This window comes from Galleria mellonella, unplaced genomic scaffold (genome assembly GCF_026898425.1).
Source record: "Galleria mellonella isolate WM207_F2 unplaced genomic scaffold, CSIRO_AGI_GalMel_v1 utg78, whole genome shotgun sequence".
Taxonomy (NCBI): Eukaryota; Metazoa; Arthropoda; class Insecta; order Lepidoptera; family Pyralidae; genus Galleria; species Galleria mellonella.
Genome location: NW_026442151.1, coordinates 4330789 through 4355583, shown reverse-complemented (window position 1 = coordinate 4355583; position 24795 = coordinate 4330789). Strand labels below are relative to the sequence as shown.

Here is a 24795-nt window from a genome sequence, read left to right as displayed (position 1 = left end):
TTTATTTTGTTGAAATTTTTAAAAGGTTGCATAGATTAATTTTAAAGTTTATTTTTTAATATAAGGGTAGTGGCGATACTTAAGTAGCGTAGTGAGTTGTTGTTGTTTTGTTTTAATATTCGTCACAAATTGTATAGACAAAGAGCATGGCTATAAATCTTAGTATTAAGTTACTACTTATTCTTTATTACTTACTCTGTGTAAATGTCATTTGTTAAATGACACTAAAGACAGTCGATAGTCTATCAAAATGATAATTTTTCCCTATTGAAAGGGAAAACGGAACTAAGAAAATAATAATGGGCAATTATTTTATATTATATATTTGGAATTTGGCATGTAAAATTCCTCTTTAGTCATAAATATATAGTGATGATTTATTTATGGATAATCAGTTGATAAAATGATGTGATGTTTTTCATTCAGAGACTAATTTAACCCATTAATTTTTTTAAATATCGGGTCCTAAAAATGTTTTGGAAAAAAATAATTGAAACGATATTTATTTTTAAACATATAACTTTTTTATTACCTCATTTGCTCATTTCTATTTAGGCAATTTGATGCCTGTCAAATTTTGAACGAATTTTAATATAGCACCGACATTTATGCTATTTTAAATTATATAGGAGCTGCGGCTTACTTGATGGGAAGATAATAATGGACCTGATTTATCTAATAATTTAAATAATTCTTGTACTGATTTATATTGACATAATTTTAGAATTGTAAAATCAACTTTTCTTGAAATAGCAACAGTTAAGTTTCATGTTCGTTCTTCTCGGCTGAAATTGCTAGAACGTTATACTAAGTCTATGCAAATTACATTTTGAATGGGCGGCAGAATTATAAGAAATTCAAAGTGGCTTATTATTAAGGTTACTTGAATCAAGATGATTATTATTATAAAAAAATCTTTAGACATAATAAAGATTTAGGGGAGGGGGAAGGGATTGTTAGTAATATTGACTACCAGTCCCATTGTTAGTAATATACCCTGTCAGGTCGACCTCAAACTGGTCCCCTGGCCCTATCGTGCTGAATTCTAGGTGAACTCATCACGACGTACTGCCCTGCCTTTTTATTCTCACCTATCATGCCTCATTGGTGGCCCGCTAGGATATATCGTTAGTGCAGGCGGGGTTTACCATTCTATTCTTATCCATTACAAAATTTTGATTGTAAAAATTTAAGAAATTTACCAATTTGGAATCGTTTTTGGTAATGTTGAATTCGTGACTACGAAATGATAGCGTAACGACTTCATTCCATGTTTTGTTATTATACCAATTCGATAGAAATCACAAAATACCTACTACCTTATGAAGAGTTTTACAATAAAATGCAGTCTTTTAGTATTGGTTTAATTTTATTAATTTTCACCCGCGAACATGTTCATATAAAAAGTAGCTTATGTTTTTCTCCATTCCAAGTTCTGTTTAAATTTCATAATAACTGTTTTTTTTTAATGGGTGAAAATGGAATGGTAACCCGTCCGCGCTATCGGTATACGCTGGCGGGTACCAGTGAGGGATGACAGGTCAGGATGAAGCAGGTCAGCCCATCGTGATGAATTCAACAAGAATTGTTCACGATGGTTTCCAGGGGGAACCACGTGAAAGTCGACCTGATAGAGTATATTGCTAGCAATGGGTTCATTAGACCCCATTACTAACAATCCCTTTCCCCCCATGATTACTGGTTAACGATATAAGGTACCAGAGGGGAGGGATTGCTAGTAATGGGCATCACAGTTCATATCAGGTCGACCTCCACGTGGTTCGTCCTGGAAATCATCTTGGTTAAACCTTGGTGAATTAAACACGATAGAACGACTGACCTGACTTCATTGTCATTCATCATCCTTCAACGGTACCCCCTTGGTGTACCAATAGTACATATAGGCGGGATTAGCATTCCATTTTTATCCTATTAAAAGCTAAATTTCAATGAGTTAAAAACAAATATTCATGTTCATGCTACTACTATAATAAATGTGAAATTTTGTAAAGATGTTTATTATTCATTCATGCTTAAACAGCTGAACTGATTTGAAGGAAATTTGGTATACGAGTACATATACTAACATACCACATAGAGTACTTTATATACTAAAGCAGGCGGCAAAGCATTATATCTAATGAAAGTAAGAATTAGGGTGGTACCTCCCTAGAAACCTACGTATAAAAATTCGAGATTACAAAGCTTTAAATAGAATGTAAACATTGATCAAGATCCTTATCATAGCGATAGGTATATTTATCACAGAAGGTGTTGGTGTAACTAACATTAATTTTCGTTGCCTGTTGCCGTGAAAGACATTCAGTAGTCACGAAATGTTTGTTTATTTTATACCTACATACGTATCTTCCAAATTGTATCAATTATTTAGATGTAGATATACTAATGTGAGCACTTATCTTTTGTTTCTTTATCAATTATAGGATAGTTATTGAGATATATAGCTTATGAATTTATTTAAGTATAATCTTTTTAGGATTATGTATTAAAAAGGTACAAAGGAACCTTTAAAGTGTGACTTTGTCAGTCTGTTCGTCCATCTGTCACAGGGCTACATCTGAGCAACTACTAAAGGTATCGATTTGAAATTTTGAATAGTTTTATCTTAGATTATAAATTTAGTATATTCTTCATTCCTATACATATACTGAATGGGAAATAATTTATATAACTTTATTAAATTTATATAAATTATAAATATTATGTACTCTGTGGTCCCGGAATAGAATAGGCCACCCCTTTCTTTCCTGTGGGTGTCGTAAGAGGCGACTAAGGCAATTTAATGGTAGAGGGATAGGCAGCAGCGCCCCTCTTAAAACGTCACTAAAAGTCTAACTGTGGTTTCCAACCCGCCTGCCAATCGTAGCAACTACTGGCTAAACTCCCCTTATGGGGAAGGCTTATGTTCAGCAGTGGACACTTAACAGCACAAATGATGATTAATTTTATATTTTCTGGGGCCGAAAGGGGTACTAAACATTTCAATATATCTAGTCTAAATGGGGTATTAAATGAAAGAAATTCATTTATATATTATACAACAAATTTTTGTTTACTTCTTTGCTGTGTAATTTTTGGACTCATGAACGTGATTAAATAATAATCCAAACAATAATCCATACTTTACAAATGAACTTTCACATTTATATAACATTCTATATTATTTAGATAGGGTTATAATTTATTCCATAAGAGATTTAAGTCTAGTCTGTTTTGATAGAACTCAATGAAAATATAAACAAATTTAAAATCATTAGGTGTTTCTGTGATTTTTCTTTCTCATTTAGAATGTATTATGTATAATCTAAGGTATTATTATATGTTTGTTTTTCTGTAGAAATAAATTTGTGACAATAAACAATCAGCTGTATACAAATTCATAGAGTTACTATAATACGAACGTTAAAAAAAGGAATGGCAGTACCCGTTATATTCATCTAATATTCTAAAGTTATCTAAAAATTTCACTTCAGAACCGTCGTTCCACAAGTTATTTCCCAGGGGTACGATTATTTTTTGACCGTAGAGCCCACGAACCGTATATAATATATGTATAAGATATTTAATAATAATAGTTAGGAGCTTTTAATGTATTCCTTAAATTATGAAGTGAACTGTAATATTTATTTTTATTTGATAAACTGAATCATATTTAACACAAAAGCTCAAATTAAATGTCGGAATACGAAATTTTAAGCACAGATTTGCTAAGAAAGGGACTTAAGTAGAGGAGTAGAGATACCATAAACGAATCATGTTTGTAAAAATACATTGTTACCAACGACTTAGTATCATATACAACAAAAATATCGTGGTTGATTCACGATTCGCTTCGAAGGACCAGCTTCATTTTCATCTATTTTCTTTCACTGGGGTTTTGCCACTGTGCTCTAGTAGTAAAGGTTTGAATAGGAAACCATTAATAAAGATGACTTCGTAAATTATGTATTTAGTAACGAAAGAATGTGTGAAAAAATATCAAATATTTTATGCAACTTAGAATGGCAAACAAGCTGTCGGCCCATCTGATGGAAAGTGGTTATCGTCGCCTATAGACATGAGCAGTACCATGGACATAACAGAGTATACTGTTTTAGAAATTATATTTTATATAAATAAATACAAAATATAAAAAAAAACAGCAGGCCAAGTTGCCACCGGCAGCTTGGTTACTATTTCATTTTATTATGATTGTAGTTAAGTCTATGTATCTTACCGTATTTGCATACTTCTAATGTCACATTAAGTGTACCTACACTTCTTTTATTATCTTTTCATTATACGTTCATTACTCATGTCTCTGAATGCTAATTTTATTCTGCAGATTTTGTCCTAGTTGCTTGAAAATATTCCAAAATTTTCATGAGAACAGAAGTTAACGCCCTTTGTGCGAGCGAAACCGTCGTGAACAGTTTGTATTTTACACATTTTAAATATTTTATTAATTTATCTTTTTGTATCTAGATACTTATCCGTTACATAAGAATTTAATAATTTAAAATTAAATAAAAAAGCGAAAATACTTCCCATTCACTCAGTGAATAATTAATTAATATTACTTAACTCAAAATCTCCAACGATTATTTAACCTATGAAGTTGATAGGTAGATAAATTCCTCGTGGGATGTAAACATTCACTAAGAAAGGGTTTTTGGAAGTCCCTATGGGAATGACAGATAATGGATTCCACATGAGCGTAGCAGCGGAAATGGCTACTTTTATATAAGAAGATAGCTTTAATACATCTGTTATACAATTTATAGTTGCGTAACGACGAACAGGCTCAGAGAGAGCGCTTAAACTAGTCAGTCGTCAATTTGCTTCCGAATATCGGCCCCTTGTCTGTAGCACGAGGCAAAGGTGCAGCGTATGGTGCAACGAAGCGCCATAACCAGCTCCACTTGCCAAACAGTCGCCAGCTGATGGTCGACTCGCGTGGTCGCCTTTTTCCCAACCAAGTGATTGTACGGTACATTCACTCTATACACTATCGCTCGTAAACATGTAATGTTATTGAAGTAAATAGAAAAACAAATCGGTGCTATAAAACCAAAATGGAGACAGAGAAGAGCACGATTGAAGCAAGCAGTGTGCCACATAAGAAGCCAAATTACACGCTAATGTCCCTGCAAAGGATTTTGGTGTTGTCTTTTGTACTTATCAGTGTTATTGTTGTAATTTATTATACGCCAATGCCGGGTATGTGTGTCTCAATATTTTCTTTTCAACTTACAAATTACATACAATTATATATACTGTCTAGATGTATGTATATCTTTTACAAAATAGGAAGGTATATTTACATATCATATAATTTTATAATATTACTTATTTTTACTCTCTCTCTCTCTCTAAGTATCCCTATAAAATGGCGAACATAACGAATAAGTTATTACGTAGTTTCATTAAAACTAATTGATTTTCTTGTTGTAATTGTGGTCAAGATTTCTAATAGTAATGTAATATCTGTAAAGATTAAAATTAAAATAGTCTTGATAATAGTAAAAAAAAATAGTTGAAAATAGATATTTTGGTTATCTAAGGTTTCGGTTATCGGCCTCGTAAGGTTTTCATGGTAGTTACATGTACGTGAAGACATGTTAATATCTAATAAATTGTTTAAAAAAATAATGGTCATTATTTATTTTGCAGATGAATATTTTGAGAATTGCAACAGAGAATGCAATGAGTTGGATTGGCCCATGATATGCCGTGTAAAACTAGTTATTGAGGTCTACAAAACTCTCAGCAAGTAAGTGACATGTTCATTATAACAACTGTTTTATATAAAAATAATAGTATTTTAAATGAATTTAATATTGTATAATTTATTATGACAGATCCTGCGGCACTTGTACCGAAAAGGGTGGTGAAGAATGTCCATCTATGTGCATATCTGCTGATGGCAGAGAACGTGGAGTTTTATCCGCGAATAGAGTTCTGCCTGCACCAGCTCTACACGTCTGTGAAAATGACATTTTAGTTGTGGACGTTGTACACAGAGCACCTGCTCACGCTTTGTCAATACACTGGCGGGGACAACCACAGAAAGAGACTCCATTTATGGATGGAGCTCCCATGCTAACCCAGTGTCCTCAACCGGCTTATACTACATTTCAATATAAATTCCGTGCATCAGCAGTAGGCACGCATATGTATCATGCGCACTCAGCCGCAGATGCTGCGGATGGGCTTGCTGGAGCATTCATCGTTCGTAAGCCTCCTCGTTTAAATCCCTTGCATAAATTATATGACGTCGATGCCACAGAACATACTATCTTTATAGCAGAATGGGGACATTCAATGGGACCTTTAGCTGGAATGATGTCAAGAATTCCCAACGCAGAGTCATTGCTTATAAACGGAAAAGGAAAAACGGCAGACTCTCCAGACGCACCAATTGCTAAATTTAGTGTGGAATACGGTAAAAGATACCGCTTTAGATTAGTATATGGCGGAGGATCAAAAAGTTGTCCAGTGAAATTTAGTATACATAAACACATTCTTGAACTTATTGCTCTAGATGGCCATAGAATAGGCATTGAAAATGTCAATTCGATTACATTAGGTCGCGGAGAACGCGCCGACTTTATTCTGGATGCCAAAAAGATGCCAGGAGTGTATAATGTACAGGTGGAGGCGGAAAAATCATGTCAAGATAATTTAAAGGGTGTAGCTGAACTAGTCTATGAAAATAAGGAATCTAAAGTGTTACATGAAGACGATGGAATTAATTCCGAAGTGAGCCGTGAGTTTACAACAGTGATTAGTGAACAGTGTCTTAAAGACAATGTGTTGTGTTTGGATGAAGTGCACGCTGCTAATAAACTTCCTACCGAGTTGATTACAAATTTGGAAAACAGAATATATGTGCCATTTAATTACTCTACACGGCAAATTTCTACTAAGCGAGTAGGTAAGTAGACTTTGCGAATCTATTAATATTTCTTTCTACATTTTCTTCGGTGCCATTCTATTTCCAATTATGTCGATGAAAGAGTCTATAAAAGTTATAAAAATGTTAATATTAATAAATAAATATTCATGAAGGGTATATTATAGGTGACACACTAAACTCTGTTATCCATGATACCGTTCATGTCTATAGGCAACGAATACCACTTTCCATTAGATTCTTTGCCATTCAAATTGCAAAAAAATTGAAGATTTCGATTGTGAACAGTGGCGAGATCATTTTATTTATTATAATATAATGCACAAACAACAAAATGCAGTTTTATGTATTTCAGGGACAAAACGTATTAATGTGTTCTTTAATTGATTTTTGTTTGTAACGGTGGAATATAATTAGTATAATATAGTATATTATAAAAAATGTATATTGAAGTTATGAACCGAAACCACTGACACAATTACGCAACTTGCAATTTTCCAACTAAATCTTGTTTTTTTCGTATTACGTGTGCACTTTTATATAAGTGCCTATCATGCCTTCACCTTAACACACTTCCTACTCAGGTAGGTAATTAAAGTAGTTCAGATGAACGATGTTACATAATCATTTTAATGCCATTGTAGTATAAATGGTTTTGTTCATTTATCATAGATTGAATATAAGAACAAATTTTAGGCGCTATTTACTTTATTCATATTTCTAATATTAAAATAAGTCATTCAAGTCATCACGGTTGAATTGGCCCTCCCCCAAAATAGGGGCTTTGCCACTAGTTGCCGTCCTTGGCAGGTGAATTGGCAATTACAGTCAGATCATGGTGATATGTAAAGAGAGACACTGCTGTCCATCCCTTGATAATTGTTTTTATAGTCACCTCTTACGACACCCACGGAAAAAGAAGGCGCTATTATTATTATTTATTTTAATCATCATATCATTGTCATATCAGCCATTAACTGTCCATTGCTGAATATAAGCCTACCACATGGGAAGTCTTGCCAGTAATTGCCACGCTTGGCAGGCGGATTGGCAGCTGCTAACGGCTTTGGAGATGTTTAAATGGGACGCTACTGCCCGTCCCTCGCCTTCCCTTAGTCGACTCTTACGACAGCCACGGGAAAGGAAGAGGTGGCCGATTCTATGCCGGGACCATATGGCGATTAATTTTAAAAAATAAAATAATTTAAGATGGAAAAACAATAATAAATATATGAAGGGCAATGAAATGACTGGGTATGGAGGCAAAATACATTAGTCCTTAGATTTAGCCACACACGAGAGGTAGTATGGACGTCACAGTGCATTATTTGATGCCGATACTGCTATTCATGTTTATAGATTACGGTTATCATATACTATCAAGAGAGCAGTCAGCTCGTATGTCATTAAAGTTGCAAAAAAAAAAATTAAATATCCATCACTACGAGTTAATATATATAATAAGTTTTTATTCGCTCTCGAAAGTGGTCGGTCCAGTTTTTACAATAGGTAGATTTCAACATAAATACGGAGAGAATGAATTTAATTGCTTTTAAGCACACGATGTTATTTAGCCAGCGTCACATCATGCATGGCGCGTTACATAAGTTCATGGGAAACTTTGGATATTAATTATCTTTAATATTGTGTACAGATAACTGTAATAAATTGGGGGGGAAGGGATTGTTAGTAATGAAGACTGAGAACCCCATTGCTAGTAATATACCCACCAACCAGGTCGACCTCCTCGCGGTTCCCCCTGGAAACTATCATGGTTAATTCCTGATGAATTCATCATGATGGGCTAACTGGCCTGTTTTCATTCTCATCTATCACCCTTCACTGGTGCTCCGCCAGCGTATCCCGTTAGCGCGGGCGGGATTACCATTTCATTTTCACCCATAAAAAAAAAACTGTAATAAATTATTTAGCATTTTTTTTTTGTATAAAGTTATACTTTTAGGATTCAGTGGTTGACTATTCATCATATCAGCCTTCAACTGTCCACCGCTGAACTTTTCCCTTGGGGGTTTTTCCCAGTAATTGCTAGGCTTGGCAGGCGGTCTGGTAGTTGATGTTTTAAGAGGGCCCCTGCTGCTATCTCTCGCCTTCCCTTAGTCGATTCTTACGACACCCACGGGAAAGGAATGGGTGGCCTATTTTATGCCGGAACCACACGGCGCAGTAATAATGTTCAGGATTAAATTTTTTGTACATGTCACTAATATCATAATTGTAGTGATAAAGTCATTATCATTTCAACCGTTAATTGCCCACTGCCGAATAAACAGCCTCTTCATATAGGGAGTTTTACCAGTAGTTGCCAGGCAGTAGTTGCCGTTTTGGCTAGCGGGTTTGCAACCGCAGTCAGACTTTTAGAGATATTTTAAGAGGGACGCTGCTGTCTATCCTTCTACTATTAAGTTCTTTTAGTCGCCTCTTACGACATCCACAGGAAAGGGAGATGTGGCTAATTCTATGTCGAGACGGACAGTGACAAAGTATTACACCCTTATTAACAGAAACTAAAACTTCCTATAAATCTATTTTAACTATAAGACTGTTTTGTCACTTTCATTCAAATTGAGAATTTATCATAAAAGAAAGAGACAAAACAGGTCAATACCTAACATATGTTTATAAGAGGATTAACGTTTTTATGAACAAGAGATTAAAATGCACTGGCTGGATAAAGAATAAAATAAAAATATCTTTTTTACCAAACAAGTCACAAAGACTTAGAACAAAGATATAAGTTAAAGTTATTTTATTTTTTTTTTATATAGCTTTATTTTTTGAAAGTTTTAATGTAATATTCAATTCATAACTTTTATATGCAGTTTATAAAAAAGCGCAAATTCTTAATGGCGATTATTACCTACATTTCGCATCATAATGCTAGACTTTACCATTACAGCGTGAACGCGTACTTTAAATGTCATTTTGCTAGCTTGCTATTTTTTGTTATATTATAACGATTTCAACGATTTCATTTTACGGCCTCTATACACAGAGTGATTTATCGCGTCTATTAATCGAAGTGTTGTTGTACGCGTACTTTTATTGTCTTTCTATCCCCCATTCCCTTCTTTTACGGTGGGTGTCAAAAGTATATAGGCTCTTAAAACATCACCAAAGTCTAACTGCAGTTGCCAACTCGCCTGCCAAGCTTGGTAACTACTGACAATACTCCCTTTATGGAGGAGGCCTATGTTCAGCAGTGGATAGTTAACGTATATATATAATATTAATAAGTAAAAAAATACTTTTTTTTTAAAAAGACGCTTTGTATTATGGTTCTAAAAATTGTAAATTCTTGAATGTTGTTTCTTGTGTTTATTAATAAGAAGCACATTTTTTTTAATATTATTTTACTTAACCCTATTATTTTTTTTTAAATTGTATTCGATATTGGTACACACGTATTATTTTTATTAATTGTTCCATTTTAAAAACTTAACGACAGTTATAAAAATAGTTTGTAGGTATGTGAGGCATTATTCACACCTCGCGAGATGAAAGTAATGTAACTGTAAGCATACTGCGAAATTAACAGTTGACAGCATATAAAAAGGAATTTATAACAGTTTATTTTCGGAACGTTTACACTTTCTCTGCAGTTATAACTGACTTTAAAATAATAATAAAAACCGAATAAGTGTGAATTAAACTCACGTATAGAGGGTTCCGTACGTTGATACGTTACGTTAGTACGTTAGTATGTTTGAAGTAATTTGGTTGTATTACAACTGGAAATGAAATGTATACGCACAAATATTAGGAAATTTCCTATATTACTTTAAATACTATAGACTTTTTATAGGTTTCCTATAATCGACGGCAAAGAACTACTTCGTTGGTTTTTCAAAATTTAAGGTCCAGTAGTTTTGCAGGTAAATGGGGGGAGGGCAATGGTCAATTTTTGTCTATTTTCTCAAGTAACTTCTTAACTGTTTAATTTAAAAGTATAAGAGAAATATATTTTAGACATTCGCAATCTCAAATATATTTTCATATATCACCCAATATAGTTTGCAAAATTTTTTTCTAATTTATATTTCCGCCCTTGTGTCACTGATTTACATTTTATGTACCAAATTCTAACTGAATTGGTCCGGTAAATTTGGGGCAAATTGACTGACGCAGATGGACGTACAAACGGGCACGAGTGAAACTATAAGGGTCCTGTTTCTTCGTTTTGAGGCACGGAACCCTAAAAAAGAGGAGTTCGGCACGTATATTTTTTATTTTGTATTCAAATGTAACCAACTTCCCTGGATTTCTGGACTGTTTAGTATGGCGTTTTAATAATTGTGAGAGTTTGCTACAAAAGTCGATTGCTTGGGTACCTCTGTCCCATTTGTGTTTCAACCGTGAAGCAGTTGTGTTTGCATGGCTGTGTTTCGGTTTGAAGGGTGGGATATGGCGTGAATTTATTGGGTACAGAGGAATAACACCTGAGTCCACAGGAATGGCAACGCATGGGGGGTATCATTAGCGAAACAGTATACTCTGTTATGTCCATGGTACTGTTCATGTCTATAGACGACGGTTACCTTTTTCTATCAGGTGGGACGTCAGCTTGTTTGCCATTCTAAGTTGTATAAAAAAAAATTTGCGGCTGAAATGATATCATCGTAAAGTTGGTTAAAATTTACGCACAAATTGGTATCGATCGATTAGAATTCATAACATCTTCAGTCGGATTAGTAGGTATTTATATTACTAAGACGCGACGCTCTCATTTATGTCATCCGATGATCTGCAAGAATTTGTAACAATTTGATGTCATAACAGAATAAAAACGTTTTACAACTCACGTGACTTTTTCGAAATACAAATGTATAGAATTATGAAGTTCTCTCTTTTCAACGTCTGCTCGTAGCCATGATAAGAACCAAGACTATAAAATAATACATACACTACATAATAGAAACACTTAGAAATAATATATTACTCATATTATATTGCAGAGTGCATTGACATCTTTATCTTTGAATGGTATAAACAAAGTCGTTGTCCACGTCTATTTTTCAATTAACTTTTTATGGATTTTGATATAAGTTTTATTATTATTTAGATTCATTTTACAGAAGATTTGTATGTATCATTTGCATTCTTGCGAAGCTGGGTGGATCGCTAATAAATCATTTTATAAAGTTCGTATAAACAAAGTCTTTTGCCAACATAAGTAGTAATGACAGTAACTTGGATTTGTGTAAATTTTCATTTATGATATTAGGCCATTATAATGAGTATTATTAAATGGCTTAATGTGAAGATTGAAGAAAAAAAGAAAAAGAATTCATTAACCACTTGTATATTACTGCGGTGTTCAAATAAATTATACTTTTTTTAATATTTAAAAATGAAAATGAGATTATAAATTGTTTCGAAATTAAACGAAAATTATTATATATGTCATTATAATTTTTAACTGTACCTATGTTTATGCAAAAAAAAAATATAGCTTGATTCATATTTTATTATTTAGACTGATCATAATTGCCAAATGCTTGATAAGTATTACCACAGATAATGTACAAGTAATAGTACTATACTGGTTATTATTTAGATCACAGACAAAAGCATCAAGTTAGTTGTGAAAACGATTGAAAACTCTATACGATTACTTTGAAGGTAGTAAGTAGGACTAAAGTGGTGTTTCGAGAGAGAACAGGATAGTAGAAAAAATTATATATATAATTTATAAAAAATCACAATATTGAACAAATAATAGTGAATTCATTCATGAACGACGTTAATGATTTTAATGAATTTTATACAAGATAATAAATGTCAAATAAAATTCAAGACAGTGAGTTAAAAAGTATACAATTTGCAAGTGAATTGCCCGCTTAGGTACTCTAGTATATGCAAACAAGTTAGTGAACACAATACAGCACAAGTAGCGAGAATTTTGTACGGCTTGGCGACTAACAGCCTTTGTGTATACAAAGGCACAAAGAAATGTCAACTACATAATGTATTTGGTTGGTTTGAACATGCATTTACGAAAGTAATAAGTGTGATTCATCAGAAAGATCCAACATTAGTTCCTTGATTACGTATCTTGCATTTTTTTTATAATAGCTTATAATATGTCAGTACATCATATTATAACCGAAATTAAATTTGGTGTTCTCCATGTACAGGAGCAACCGTTTATTTTCTTTTTCACGCGTCTCTTGAAAACTCTTAGTTTTCATTATTATAATTGCCAACAATTTTCTTTTTTGACATATTTTGTATTATCTAAAAGCCATTAGCGAATGACTAGTAATTGAAGATACATCTGCAGAGTGATTTGAGACTAAAATCTCTTATGAATAGGTCCTATCTATCGATCGTTAGTGGTGCGGCTTATTAGAGGAAAGTGCATTAAATTCATCTCGCGATTAAATACCACAATATACTACGTAATACCGTTATTTTTGACAATTAACATTTGATCACGAAGTATTCGCGAATTTCTAATTTATAGGTTAATCCATGGTTAATGCCTTAATAAACAGCTTTTTACAAAATTTCGTTATCATGAAATCTCGAAAACGAGTTCACAATTGATAGAATAAAATTCGCGTGATGACAATATCAGTATGCTTTCTAAAACATTTCCATCAAATAATGTGTTTATATTTCCATTTTTAAAACACTTTTAAACGTCAAAAAGGAGAAAGTTCCCAATTTGAGTATATTTTTTGCACGTACCTGTGTTACGCGATATTTTTTGCTTTTTATAGGCAATTATTTTTGCAATCGATGGGGTTAACGCCCGCGTTAGAACGGCGACTTTAATCGTGATACATTTAATTTTGTCACGATTGAAGTAACCGGTTTTTGCGGACAAACCTCTTTAAGTTGCTGTTTAATATTGTAAAGTTGGAGTAATAATTCATTCATTAATTATTAGCGTATTCCGATCTACTGTTGGGTATAGGTCTCTCTCGATGCCTTCCAACTAACGGTAATGGTATTTGTAGGTGTAATAATGTTTATTTGTTTATAAACTATAATATAATAAAATTTATTAATTTAAACACCTTTTTTTTTTTTTAATAAGATTGACTCTTTTGTTTAGGTATAAACAGATGTTAGACACGCTTTTGTGGGAAAACGTTAAAGTTTATTTATACTTTTGCGGATCTATTTATAGATATTTAATAAAAAAAAATATTAGCAAATTTTGATAATAAATTTACGTAATAACTGTAATTAGGTAGATTTAAAATTTTTGTGAAAATGTATCGTATATACAAAACAATATACGACTACAAAATATTTGATCATGATGTATTTTGTCGCTTGTTGGCTCCCTAAAATAATTAGGTGTGGTTAATGGGGTTAATAAGGTAATGGAATGCTATCCATTTCTTTCCCATGAGTGTCGTAAGAAGAGATTAAAGGAGCCTAATGGTTGAGGGATGGGCTACAGCGTCCCTTTTAAAACATCACCGAAGCGTAACTGCGGTTGTTAACCCGCTTACCAAGCGTGGCAAGCATTGGTAAACCCCTCCCCCCCTATGGGGGAGGCCTATTTTCAGCAGAGGACAGTTAACGTTTGATGATGATGATGATGAATAGGGTTTATTAGAGAAGAAATTTATGTGGGAGGAATCAATTTTAAAATAAAAAGAACATCGTGCTTCAGTGGTATACGAGGTTTGTCCGGAATATACGTATAAAAGTTTTTTAAAAATTTTATTTTACAATTATTCAGGTAAATCAATTTTATCCCCTTCAAAGTACTCCCCCTGTGACATAATGCACTTGTGCCAACGCCGTTTCCACTGTGAGAAGGCTCCTTGAAAGTCCTCTGGTTGTAGGTTTCTCAGCTGCCCCGTCGTAGCTTTTTTTATCTCATTTATGTCCCCCAAATGCCGCCCCCGAAGTACCAATTTGGTTTTTGGGAACAAGAAGAAGTCACACGGGGCCAAATCCGGCGAATAGGGGGGGTGTTCGGTCACCGTAATGAAATTTTTACTCAAAAACTCACGGACAACAAGAGAGGTGTGGGCAGGGGCATTGTCGTGGTGAAGAATCCAACGCCCCTCTCGCGCCAATTCTGGACGAACTCGTGCCACACGAGCTTTGAGGCGTCTGAGCACATCGACGTAGAATTTTCCATCAACTGTCTGGCCTGGAGGGACGAATTCTTGATGGACAATCCCCCGAACATCGAAAAAAACAATCAACATTGTCTTGACATTTGAGCGGGATTTTCTTGATTTTTTTGTTCGTGGTTCCCCGGATGTCTTCCACTCTTTGCTTTGGGATTTTAATTCGACATCAAATTCGACATCAATTTCACGGCCATTCTTGCCGAGTTTCGAGAGAAACTTGATTACGACGCGCTGCTCTTCAACGGAAGCGGGCTCCATGCCGACGGGGTTTCGTTAAGAGGTAACTTCACAGATGGCGTGACAAGCCAGTTCGCACCGCACGGCGGTCAGACCAGAACTGAAGCATTGTTAGGGACATAAGGAAGGGGTCCTGCGCTTACCTGGCCTCCCCACTCCTCTTTCTCGCATTCCAGAACACTTTTATACGAACTTTCCGGACAGACCTATTACTCCGACCACAAAGGCCGTGATTCAAAAAGTCAGAGTTCAAATCCGGTACTGAAGATTAAAGTGACGGTGGTAATTTTGCCTCTTGCTACGTTATATTTTGATATGCTTACTAAAATGTAGGCATGCCGAGTATTCCTATATTTCACTACGTACCAATATGACTGTAGTCATTGGCATGCTAATGACTACAGCACTTTGGCACTTGGATTTTTTTTGATGGATGAAAACGGAATGGTAATCTAGCCTGCGCTAACAGGATACGCTGGCGGAGCACCAGTGAAGGGTGATCGATAAGAATGAATACAGGCCAGTTAGCCCATCTTGACGAATTCAATTAGAATTAGCCACGATAGTTTCCAGGGGGAAACGCGTGGAGGTCGATCTGAAAGGGTATATTGCTAGCAATGTAACTGATAGCTCGCATTACTAACAATCCCTTCCCCCTGGCACTCGGATTATAGTCGTGAACATATTTTGTTAACATATTTTACTAATATAATACAATTGCAATTACAAGATGTATGTATATAGGAGATGGTTAAGAAAAAAAATATAAGGGGTCTTAATGAGACCGACAGTTGACATACCTTTAACAATAATTTTTAGAAATTTTTATCTGTTCGTCCGTCTGTATGTTTGTTCCGGCATCACGCAAAAAGTACTGCATCAAATTGGATGCGGTTTTCGGAATTGTGTTCTTGAAAATATAACTTCAAATCTTTTGTATGGTTTCATTTTGATACGCCACCTGGAAGTGGTTTAATTCATTAGCTTTTTTATTTCGGAAATCCAGTTCGATTTAAATAAAGTTCGATTCGAACTCTTCACTCAATTCGAGATAGTAACACACTGAGCTACTTCGTAATCTCAGTACTGTTAGTAAACATATCTAACACATGTTTCCTGACAACAATTACGTACTTACATCTTTGTTGTACCACGCAAAAAAAAGCCTTTTTGAAATTAGCGTAAAAGGTTTTAGCTATAGTAAACATTGTTTCTCATTAGTGTAAAAGGGGTCCCGAATTCGGGCCACATTAATTTGAAAATGTCTGCCGTCTAATGTTTTGCACGTGTAATTTAGTGCGAGGATTCAAATTTGTCCTTGTAATTAAGTAACGTAACAGCCCATTTACTGTTTTAGTTCTTGGTAAAGCCACCGTTATTAGAATCAACTTTTGCTGTAATTGGATCTGATGATAATTATAATGATGGCTTTTGTATCAGGAAAGCGTTACAATGGCATATAGCTTGTCTAGTGGTAGCTATGCAGTTACAGTGTTATCAGGGGTCTACCATGAAATGAAATTCTGAATTTTCGGACTCAATTTCGTGTTTTCGTTCATACCGAAATCGGCACAGTAAATGAAGCTTAACATTTCGTTCACTATAAAACCTACCATAAAAGTCTAAACGAATGATATTTTAACATTTTTAAATATTATGTATTATGTATTTTTGACATCAGATTTGTGTTTTGTTCGGCCCCGAAATTTCGAAAACATTTCATGGCAGGTCCTCTGTATGTTGTAATTTAATCATTCTTTTGTCGTTTTTTAGCGATTTTATTCAGTACAGGAATTCGAGTACATTATTTTTATTGTCCATTTCGCAACATATATATAGCATTAGGTTAAATAATTTATATTATATTTAACAATTTACGTTCTATCGACTTTGGTGATGTAGTGGTTGGTATAACATAATGTTTCACTTGAAGATTGTCGTGGATTCATCTCTGTATAATACTTACATGTACGAGTAAACAAAATAAGTAATGTATGAGGTTTGGAAATTTTTTTATGCAAGTTAGAATGGCAAACAAGCTCACGGCTTATCTGATAGAAAGTGGTAACCGTCGCCTATAGACATGAGCAGTACCATGGACATAACAGAGTATACTGTTTGACGCATGGTATTCTTCATGCGTTGCCATTCCTGAGGACTAAGGTATTATTCCTCTGTACCCTTTAAATTCACTGCCATATCCCACCCTTAAAACTGAAACACAACCATGCAAAAACAATTGATTCACGGTAGATACACGAATGGGATAGTGGTGCAAATAAACGAGTTTTGTACAAAGTCTTCCTCTGCAAAATTTTATATGTGTGTAATGAATCTACATCTCTCGATTATGTAGTACCTGTACTAAAAGCGTTGCTTCGTTTGAAACTTGATATCGGTGTGTAATATATAATATGTGAGGTATTTATTTATATTTATTATTATACATCGTATTATTCAGATTAACCGCCACTCTTATTGGTCGCTACAAGGTTTCATATTTCTATTCTCGACACTGTTGGGTGATACGGAATCGAACAAGTGGATCACACGAAGTCGCCGGTGAAAGTGGGTGATTAAGGCATATACTATAAGAAAAAACCGGTCAAGTTTGAATTAGACTCACTCACCAAGGGTTCCGTAAGTAACCTGTAAATAGGTTTTTGTTTTCTTTACATAAAAAATGTTTGAATTATGCATATATTATTATTTAAATATGTAGATAATATACATGATAAAAGACCTTATTGTATTTCTTATATAAAAAATGGATACCTATTGTTTATTAGTGCTTCAATTAGTAATTTCTTATATTAGGCCACATCTATGGTTAAAAACTCAAACACACAATTTAGTTTGTTTTTGGAGGGGTTTTTATTTTATAAATTCTTAGAAATTGTAGTAATTAGAAACGTTAGTTATTTTGTAATATTCACATATACTTTTATAAATTGTAATAATTTAGGTTTTTCTTGCAAACTTCGGATATAAATGGGGAAGGAAATGTAAATATTTATTGTCATATTTTTATCATAAGGCGTAATCTATGCAACATAAACAATAATCAATCTTAAAATGTACATACGAAGCTTTTTTATACGAGATCCTACTTGAACTAGTAAGATTTTTTTTGAGTTTTGAGTATCCCTTTTGAAACCCGAAACAAAGAAAATATTTTTTTAAATTATTATTTTCATTGCAATATATGTGGGGCAATAATAGACAAAACTATTCTAAATTTGAAATCGATATCATTAGTTGTTACTGAGATACGAGTATAATGCTGTGACGGACGGACGGCGGATAAATCGTACCATAATGATTCCTGTTGTACCTTTTTGGTACGGATCTCTAAAAAGAGTACAATTATGAATGAGTTTTAAAGCGATTATACGTATTTGTAATTAGACTTTTTCTATTATTTAGAAACCTTTATTATGTAAGGTGCTTAATGTAAAAGTCGATATTTCTAACAGACAGTTAAATGATAAGCTTTTATAATGTAAATTGATGATAGAAATATTAAGCGTAAGTGTAACGATAGTGAAAGTGTGAAGCGAGTTTGCAACCGTGTATCTACTTGGTCGAAGATATTCAGGGTTGACAGAGCCTCACTTGATATAAAAATTGATACGCAGTTTCTATGATGTTCTCGATCTACAAAAGGAAGTGCTTAGATTAAAAACTCCTTAAACAGTTCGTGAGTAAATATGAGATAATAATTAGCGTACTTATTGTCCGCGCAGAATTTTGTTTTCGGTGAACGAAGATCATTAGAGCAATTATTTAGATTTTTAAATACAAACAAAAAAGAACTATTCCAAAAACTTAAATAAGTGGACTGCTAGAGAAATTACACAGCCTTAGGCTTCAGAAGTGATAATCTATGAGGAGAATTATGAATATATATTCTGTGATATCCTTGATTGTTCATAGATGATATATATATATATATATATATATATATATATATATATATATATATATATATATACATATATATATATATATATATATATATATATATATATATATATATATATATATATATATATATATATATATATATATATATATATATATACATATATACATGATGGGCTTTAGAGTATAAATAGATATGACTTGAAGAGTTCCGTAAAAAAAAGAACAATACTGATTTGAAAATTAAGAGTATATACATATATTAGTAGTAGAGTAGGTACATATTTTATTATGCTGTATAAATGCTAATTTGGAATTAGACCGTTGTTAAATATATTATTTGATGGGGAAGAAAGGTTTTTAAGTGGCGACCGCGTACGGGCAAACGCAGTGTAGGACGACCCCCCACTAGATGAAGTGACGATCTGAAATGCATTGCAGGTAGTCAGTGGATGCAGGTGGCTCAGGACCGGTCTTTATGGTGGTCTATGAGGGAGGCTTATGTCCAGCAGTGGACAAATAATGGTTGAAATGATGAAAATATATTATTACATCTGTCTGTATCTCTTTTCTATATCCTCAAATGCCCTCATAATGTGACAAACCCATTCAAGAGGCATAATATTATTATATTATGCCTCTTGAATGAGTTTGTCACATTATGAGGGCATTTGATAATGGCCACATAATAATAATTCAGTTATATAGAGAGAAAGAGTGTAATTTAAACCATTTGGATTTAATTTTTTCACAAAATGTTAAATATTTTAACATATATCTGTTCACCGATGTTAGATAAACAAACAGAACTGAGTGCCAAGTACATCTTTATTAAATATAGTCTGACCTGTAGAGAGACGAAAAAAGGTCGCGTGTACATATAGGTCAACTTGAAATAAGACTAACGTACAAATACGTGCAAAACGCGCACGCTATTTTCTATATGATTGTATTACTACAAACTTTTTTCTTTATATACTATAGGTATATATGTGCTTGGTCAGGTAAAAATGACACATTATTTTAATTAATTTATGGGAGCTGATTCTGAGGTGCCGTTTCTCTTAATCTTATATTTTAATTTAATAATTTCACAAAATGATTGTTTGAATGATTTAAAGATATATTAAAATTACAATAATTTTGATTTAAATCTATTAGAAAATAAATTAATATAATTCCCTTACAAAAAAGTCTTCGCTGTGATATGAAATTCAATGTTGGTAACACTGATTTTTATTTTTTATATTATTGAAATATAGATAGATAGATACTTTTTATTGTTTTCTCCAAAAGATTACAATAGTAAACTTATTATAAATATAAACAATTACAAGAAATAATCACAATGAGAAAACATTGGGCGACATTATCGCTAAAAACGATCTCTTCCAGACAACGTTTGGATAGAGAGGAGTAATTATAAACAATTTGGCCCACCAGAGGCACGATGAAAAATTCTGCTAGTTCTAAATATGGAGATGTGATACATACAATATAAATATATAGTATGAACTGTAACTTGATTTTATTTACAACGAATTTGTCAGTATTAAAATCTTGGATAATTATTTGAATCATATTAATCTAACCTTTGTAACAGTTTGGTAACTGTCTAAAAAGATAACAAGGTCTTGTTACGTTTTTGAGGTATAGAAATACTAAAAATAAAAATATTGAAATATTTAAGTAAAGATGTGCCACACGTTACCTCCGAGGTAAACACGTCAACTGGTCGTTTCTCTGAGCTCCTCTGCGTGTTTTTGTAACAGGATTTCCGTTTGACACATTTTGGCGTTGAGAAATTGCGAAACGTGAAAATCCGGTCTTTTATGACAAAAGTCCTGCATCTTTAACACGATAGTGAGATACATATAGACTTGACAAGTTGTGTGTTTTCTAGTACTTATTAAAATAGAATCTAATAAATGGAATCTACATATACTTTTATAAAATTTGCACTTACGAGTACATAGTTATATTTGGTTGTTCATTTTAAACTTTCGCATTGTTTACATATATGTGTTTTAAATATACTATCGGGACTTAATGCCAAGAAAAATTTTTGCAGGTAAATAAAAACTGCATATTTGCTTTTTTATTGTCGACGTTTCATTACACTACATTGCATTTAAAATATATATTTCATTGATCTTAGAATCAAAGGTGTTCTTGAATGTAATTTTTTTTTTATATATAGTAGTGTTCCCTTATTTATGAAAACTAAAACGTCCTATAAACCTATTTTAACTGTTGAGTATTTTGTCGTTTTCTTCCAAATTGAGAATTTAGCGGAAAAGAAAAGTACAAAACACTTCATAGCTAAAATATACTTATAAGAAGTTACACTCTTTTTTAAATAAGGGGGTAAATCTTTTGATTTGTTGAAGATATTATAATGTGTTTAATTTTTTTTATGCAACTTAGAATGGCAAACAAGCTGACGGCCCACCTGATGGAAAGTGGTAACCGTCGCCTATAGACATGAGCAGTCCCATAGACGTAACAGAGTATACTGTTTCGTTCATGATGCCCCTCATGCGTTGCCATTTCCGAGGACACGAGTGTTATTCCTCTGTATCCTGTAAATTCACTGCTATATTCCACCCTTCAAACAGAAACACAATCATGCAAACACGACTGCTTCACGGTAGAAACACGAATAGGGCAGAGGTGCTCAAGTAAACGACTTTTGTAGTCTCCCTCTGGTTAATGAGCACAAGGTTAAGTATCGTTTACATTATTCTTTGTTGTATTTTGTAATTTTGTAATGTAATTTTGTAAAGAGTTTGGAAGGAAAATTTTATGGATTGGCCCACGTAATGTCCATTCTCTACATTTTTGTAGACTTTCTTTTTAATGAAAAGTACAATGGCTTCATAATTAAGAACGACGTCTACCAGACAATTTTAATTAATTTTGCACAATTTATGACAGGCGGAAATGGTATTTTGTTTTACTTTAAAAATCTATCTATGACCTAGTTCTAGGCAGGAGTCTTTATGAGAGGTGAATATATTCTATTATTGCCATGCTGACCAGGCTTTTTATTCCAAGACTTTATATTCTTGCATAGATGTGTCGTATTTTGTTTTGTTAATCATTCTAAGAAATGTACATAAAGGAATGGTAATACGTTGTATTATTAGAGTCTTCATACAGATTTATATCTATAGAAATATCTAATAACAGCAATTGTATATTAATGAAGTAGAACTTTCTTTCCCGTGAATGTCTTTAGAAGCGATTAAGGGAATTTAATGGTCGAGGGAGGAGTAGCAGCGGCTTTCTTAAAATATCACTAAAACGCAATTGCGACTGCCAACCCGCCTGCCAAGCGTGACAACTGCTGGTAACAATATGGAGAGGCTTGTGTTTAGAAGTGGACAGTTAACGGTTCATATAATAATAATAATAATAAATTATAAATATAAGGAATTATAAGTATACAGAATTTTCTAAGAGTCGTCTTATAATGTACTCGACCTTATTATGCAATTAGGTTTCATCACGAGGTCTAAGCGATTTAAATAACTTATTAGTTGACTACTAAGGTCGACAGTTGATTATTCACAACTAAGTACCTACATAGACAATAGAGATAGCTACCCAGTACTAAGCACGGTTGCGCGTTGCCTTAGTGTACTAAGCTCGATATTACATAAGCACTTTGTTAAAACGATTTTAGTGGGTCACGTTATTTTGTCATAAAATCATCCGATCGTGAGATTGATAAGTCACTTTATTTGATAGTCGGTAACAACAGGGAGTGAATAAGTTGTTGAATTACAGTCATTAAGTCATAAAGATCAGAATTATTTACAACGATACGGTTATATTTTTTCGGCATGCGAAGGTTAACGAACTCTTAGCTTTTAAGGATTCTACAGTTAATAATCTTGACTTCTATTATTTTTATATACTTAATGTTTTTATTAAATAAAAAGTGAAAGATAATTTTTTTATTATGGAAATCCTAGAGAAGTTAAGTTTAGCTACCCAATTACTTACTCACATTTTGCTTGAAGTAATTCGAATCTCAAAACAGGAGCGGGTCTTATATATACTGACTTCATAAGGAAAGATATTCTCTATTAATCCGTATCGTTACTTGGTAACCGTTTTAAATGATTTATTAAGTAATTTATCAGGATTTTAAATATTACTTGCTTTTATAAGGTCATTATTACAAATACTAGTTCATAAAACAAATCAGTAAGTAGCTAAAGTAAAATTGACACAAATTTTTTTTGATTGGTTCTGGTTAGCCGCGAAATTGAACTCTGTACCGCAGTTGTAAGGCGTAGTAGAGTATCATTATGTCACACCGCCCTTGTACCTTAGAAAATGTCCTTAATTTCAGGGCCTTAATAATAAATCATTGATATTTCCACAATTGTTACGTTTACTCCCGAAATTGTGATGCCCCAAGCTACTTTGTCTATCGGTTAATACCCTATTTTATTGTTCGTCAGGACCACAATTTCTGATTTCAGTTTTGAAATTCAAATGAGGGAGAAATTAACATCACAAATAGGTATTGTTAGTTGCCTCGGCCGTTCGTTTACGCTTTTTGCGGTCGAATGCTAGGTATTATTTTGTTAAAATACTACTATAAATATACCACTACTACTACTATAAATATAATACTTTGTAGTTTTACAATTTATCAATCAATTTCTAAAAAAAAGATGGTTCTGAATTCAGTTGTATCTATTTTCATTTTTTATGTTTGTTACTTTATAACTTCGTCAATTATAAACCGATTTGAAAAATTCTTTTTGTATCTGAAAGGATATATTTACGAATCAGTTCCATACAATTTTATGAAAATAAGTTGAGTTGGTTAGTTTTTAAGTCAAAGTAACTGGTTTTGCAATAATAGAAGTTTTTTTTTGTGGAAAGCAGTCTTTTAGTTTATTTTTAGTTAAATAAATTAATATTAAAATGAGAAAAAAATTTTAAAAACAAGGGCATTTGCCCCTCAATTATAGTCATATTTTGGGTGACAATAAAATCGTTATGTTGTGATCTTAACTTAATATCACGACATCAAAATTTATTTGGGTGTCTTGATGTTCCACATGGAAGGCCTATGTTTTTGTTCATACATTGCCATGAGGAATTTATCTGACCGATAAGGATCCTCTGTCTCCCTGTCTTAAGGCAGTCGGCCTTATTTAGTGGGGGTCGTTCTACATTGCGTTTATCTGTATGGGGTCGCCATTTGAGAATTTTATTTCTCCGTCGATTAACAATTCTTCGAGTCATATTGTCGGATCAATTCTAGTTTGCTCGTCCCTCGGGCTATATAGCTTACTTAGTTTTTTTATTAAGCATTGAAATTCCGTAATATATACAAATAATGTCTTTTGTTTTGAAATTTCAAACATTCAAAGTAACAGAATATTTAATTCCTAACACTATGATTGTAGTACATAACTGTGATTACGTATACGCAATAGTGGAGACACTGCAATCAAAGCACATTATTTGTGGTTAATGCGGGCACTTGATTTCTTCACTGATTACTTCACTTTCTTCACTTGTCGTAACACGCCATGAAATTAAATATAAATTTATATCCAGAACACT

General features: G+C 33.2%; 1 protein-coding gene and 1 long non-coding RNA gene across 2 annotated transcripts in view; one reads left to right on the top strand and one right to left on the bottom strand.

Annotated features, from left to right (window-relative positions):
- Window positions 1–743: 743 nt before the first annotated feature.
- Window positions 744–23266, bottom strand: LOC128202175 (uncharacterized). Its single transcript, XR_008253629.1, has 3 exons — window positions 23216–23266; window positions 16077–16237; window positions 744–794 (listed from the first exon to the last, which is right to left on the bottom strand). It is a non-coding gene; the product is annotated as an uncharacterized LOC128202175 (long non-coding RNA).
- The window catches only part of LOC113517539 (uncharacterized), a 39688-nt gene continuing 19749 nt past the window's right edge, over window positions 4857–24795 (top strand). Inside the window, exons 1-3 of the mRNA XM_026902237.3 lie at window positions 4857–5220; window positions 5674–5773; window positions 5862–6937. Coding sequence (XP_026758038.2) covers window positions 5076–5220; window positions 5674–5773; window positions 5862–6937 — 1321 coding nt within the window. The 5' untranslated portion in view covers window positions 4857–5075. The remainder of the gene's footprint in view (window positions 5221–5673; window positions 5774–5861; window positions 6938–24795) is intronic.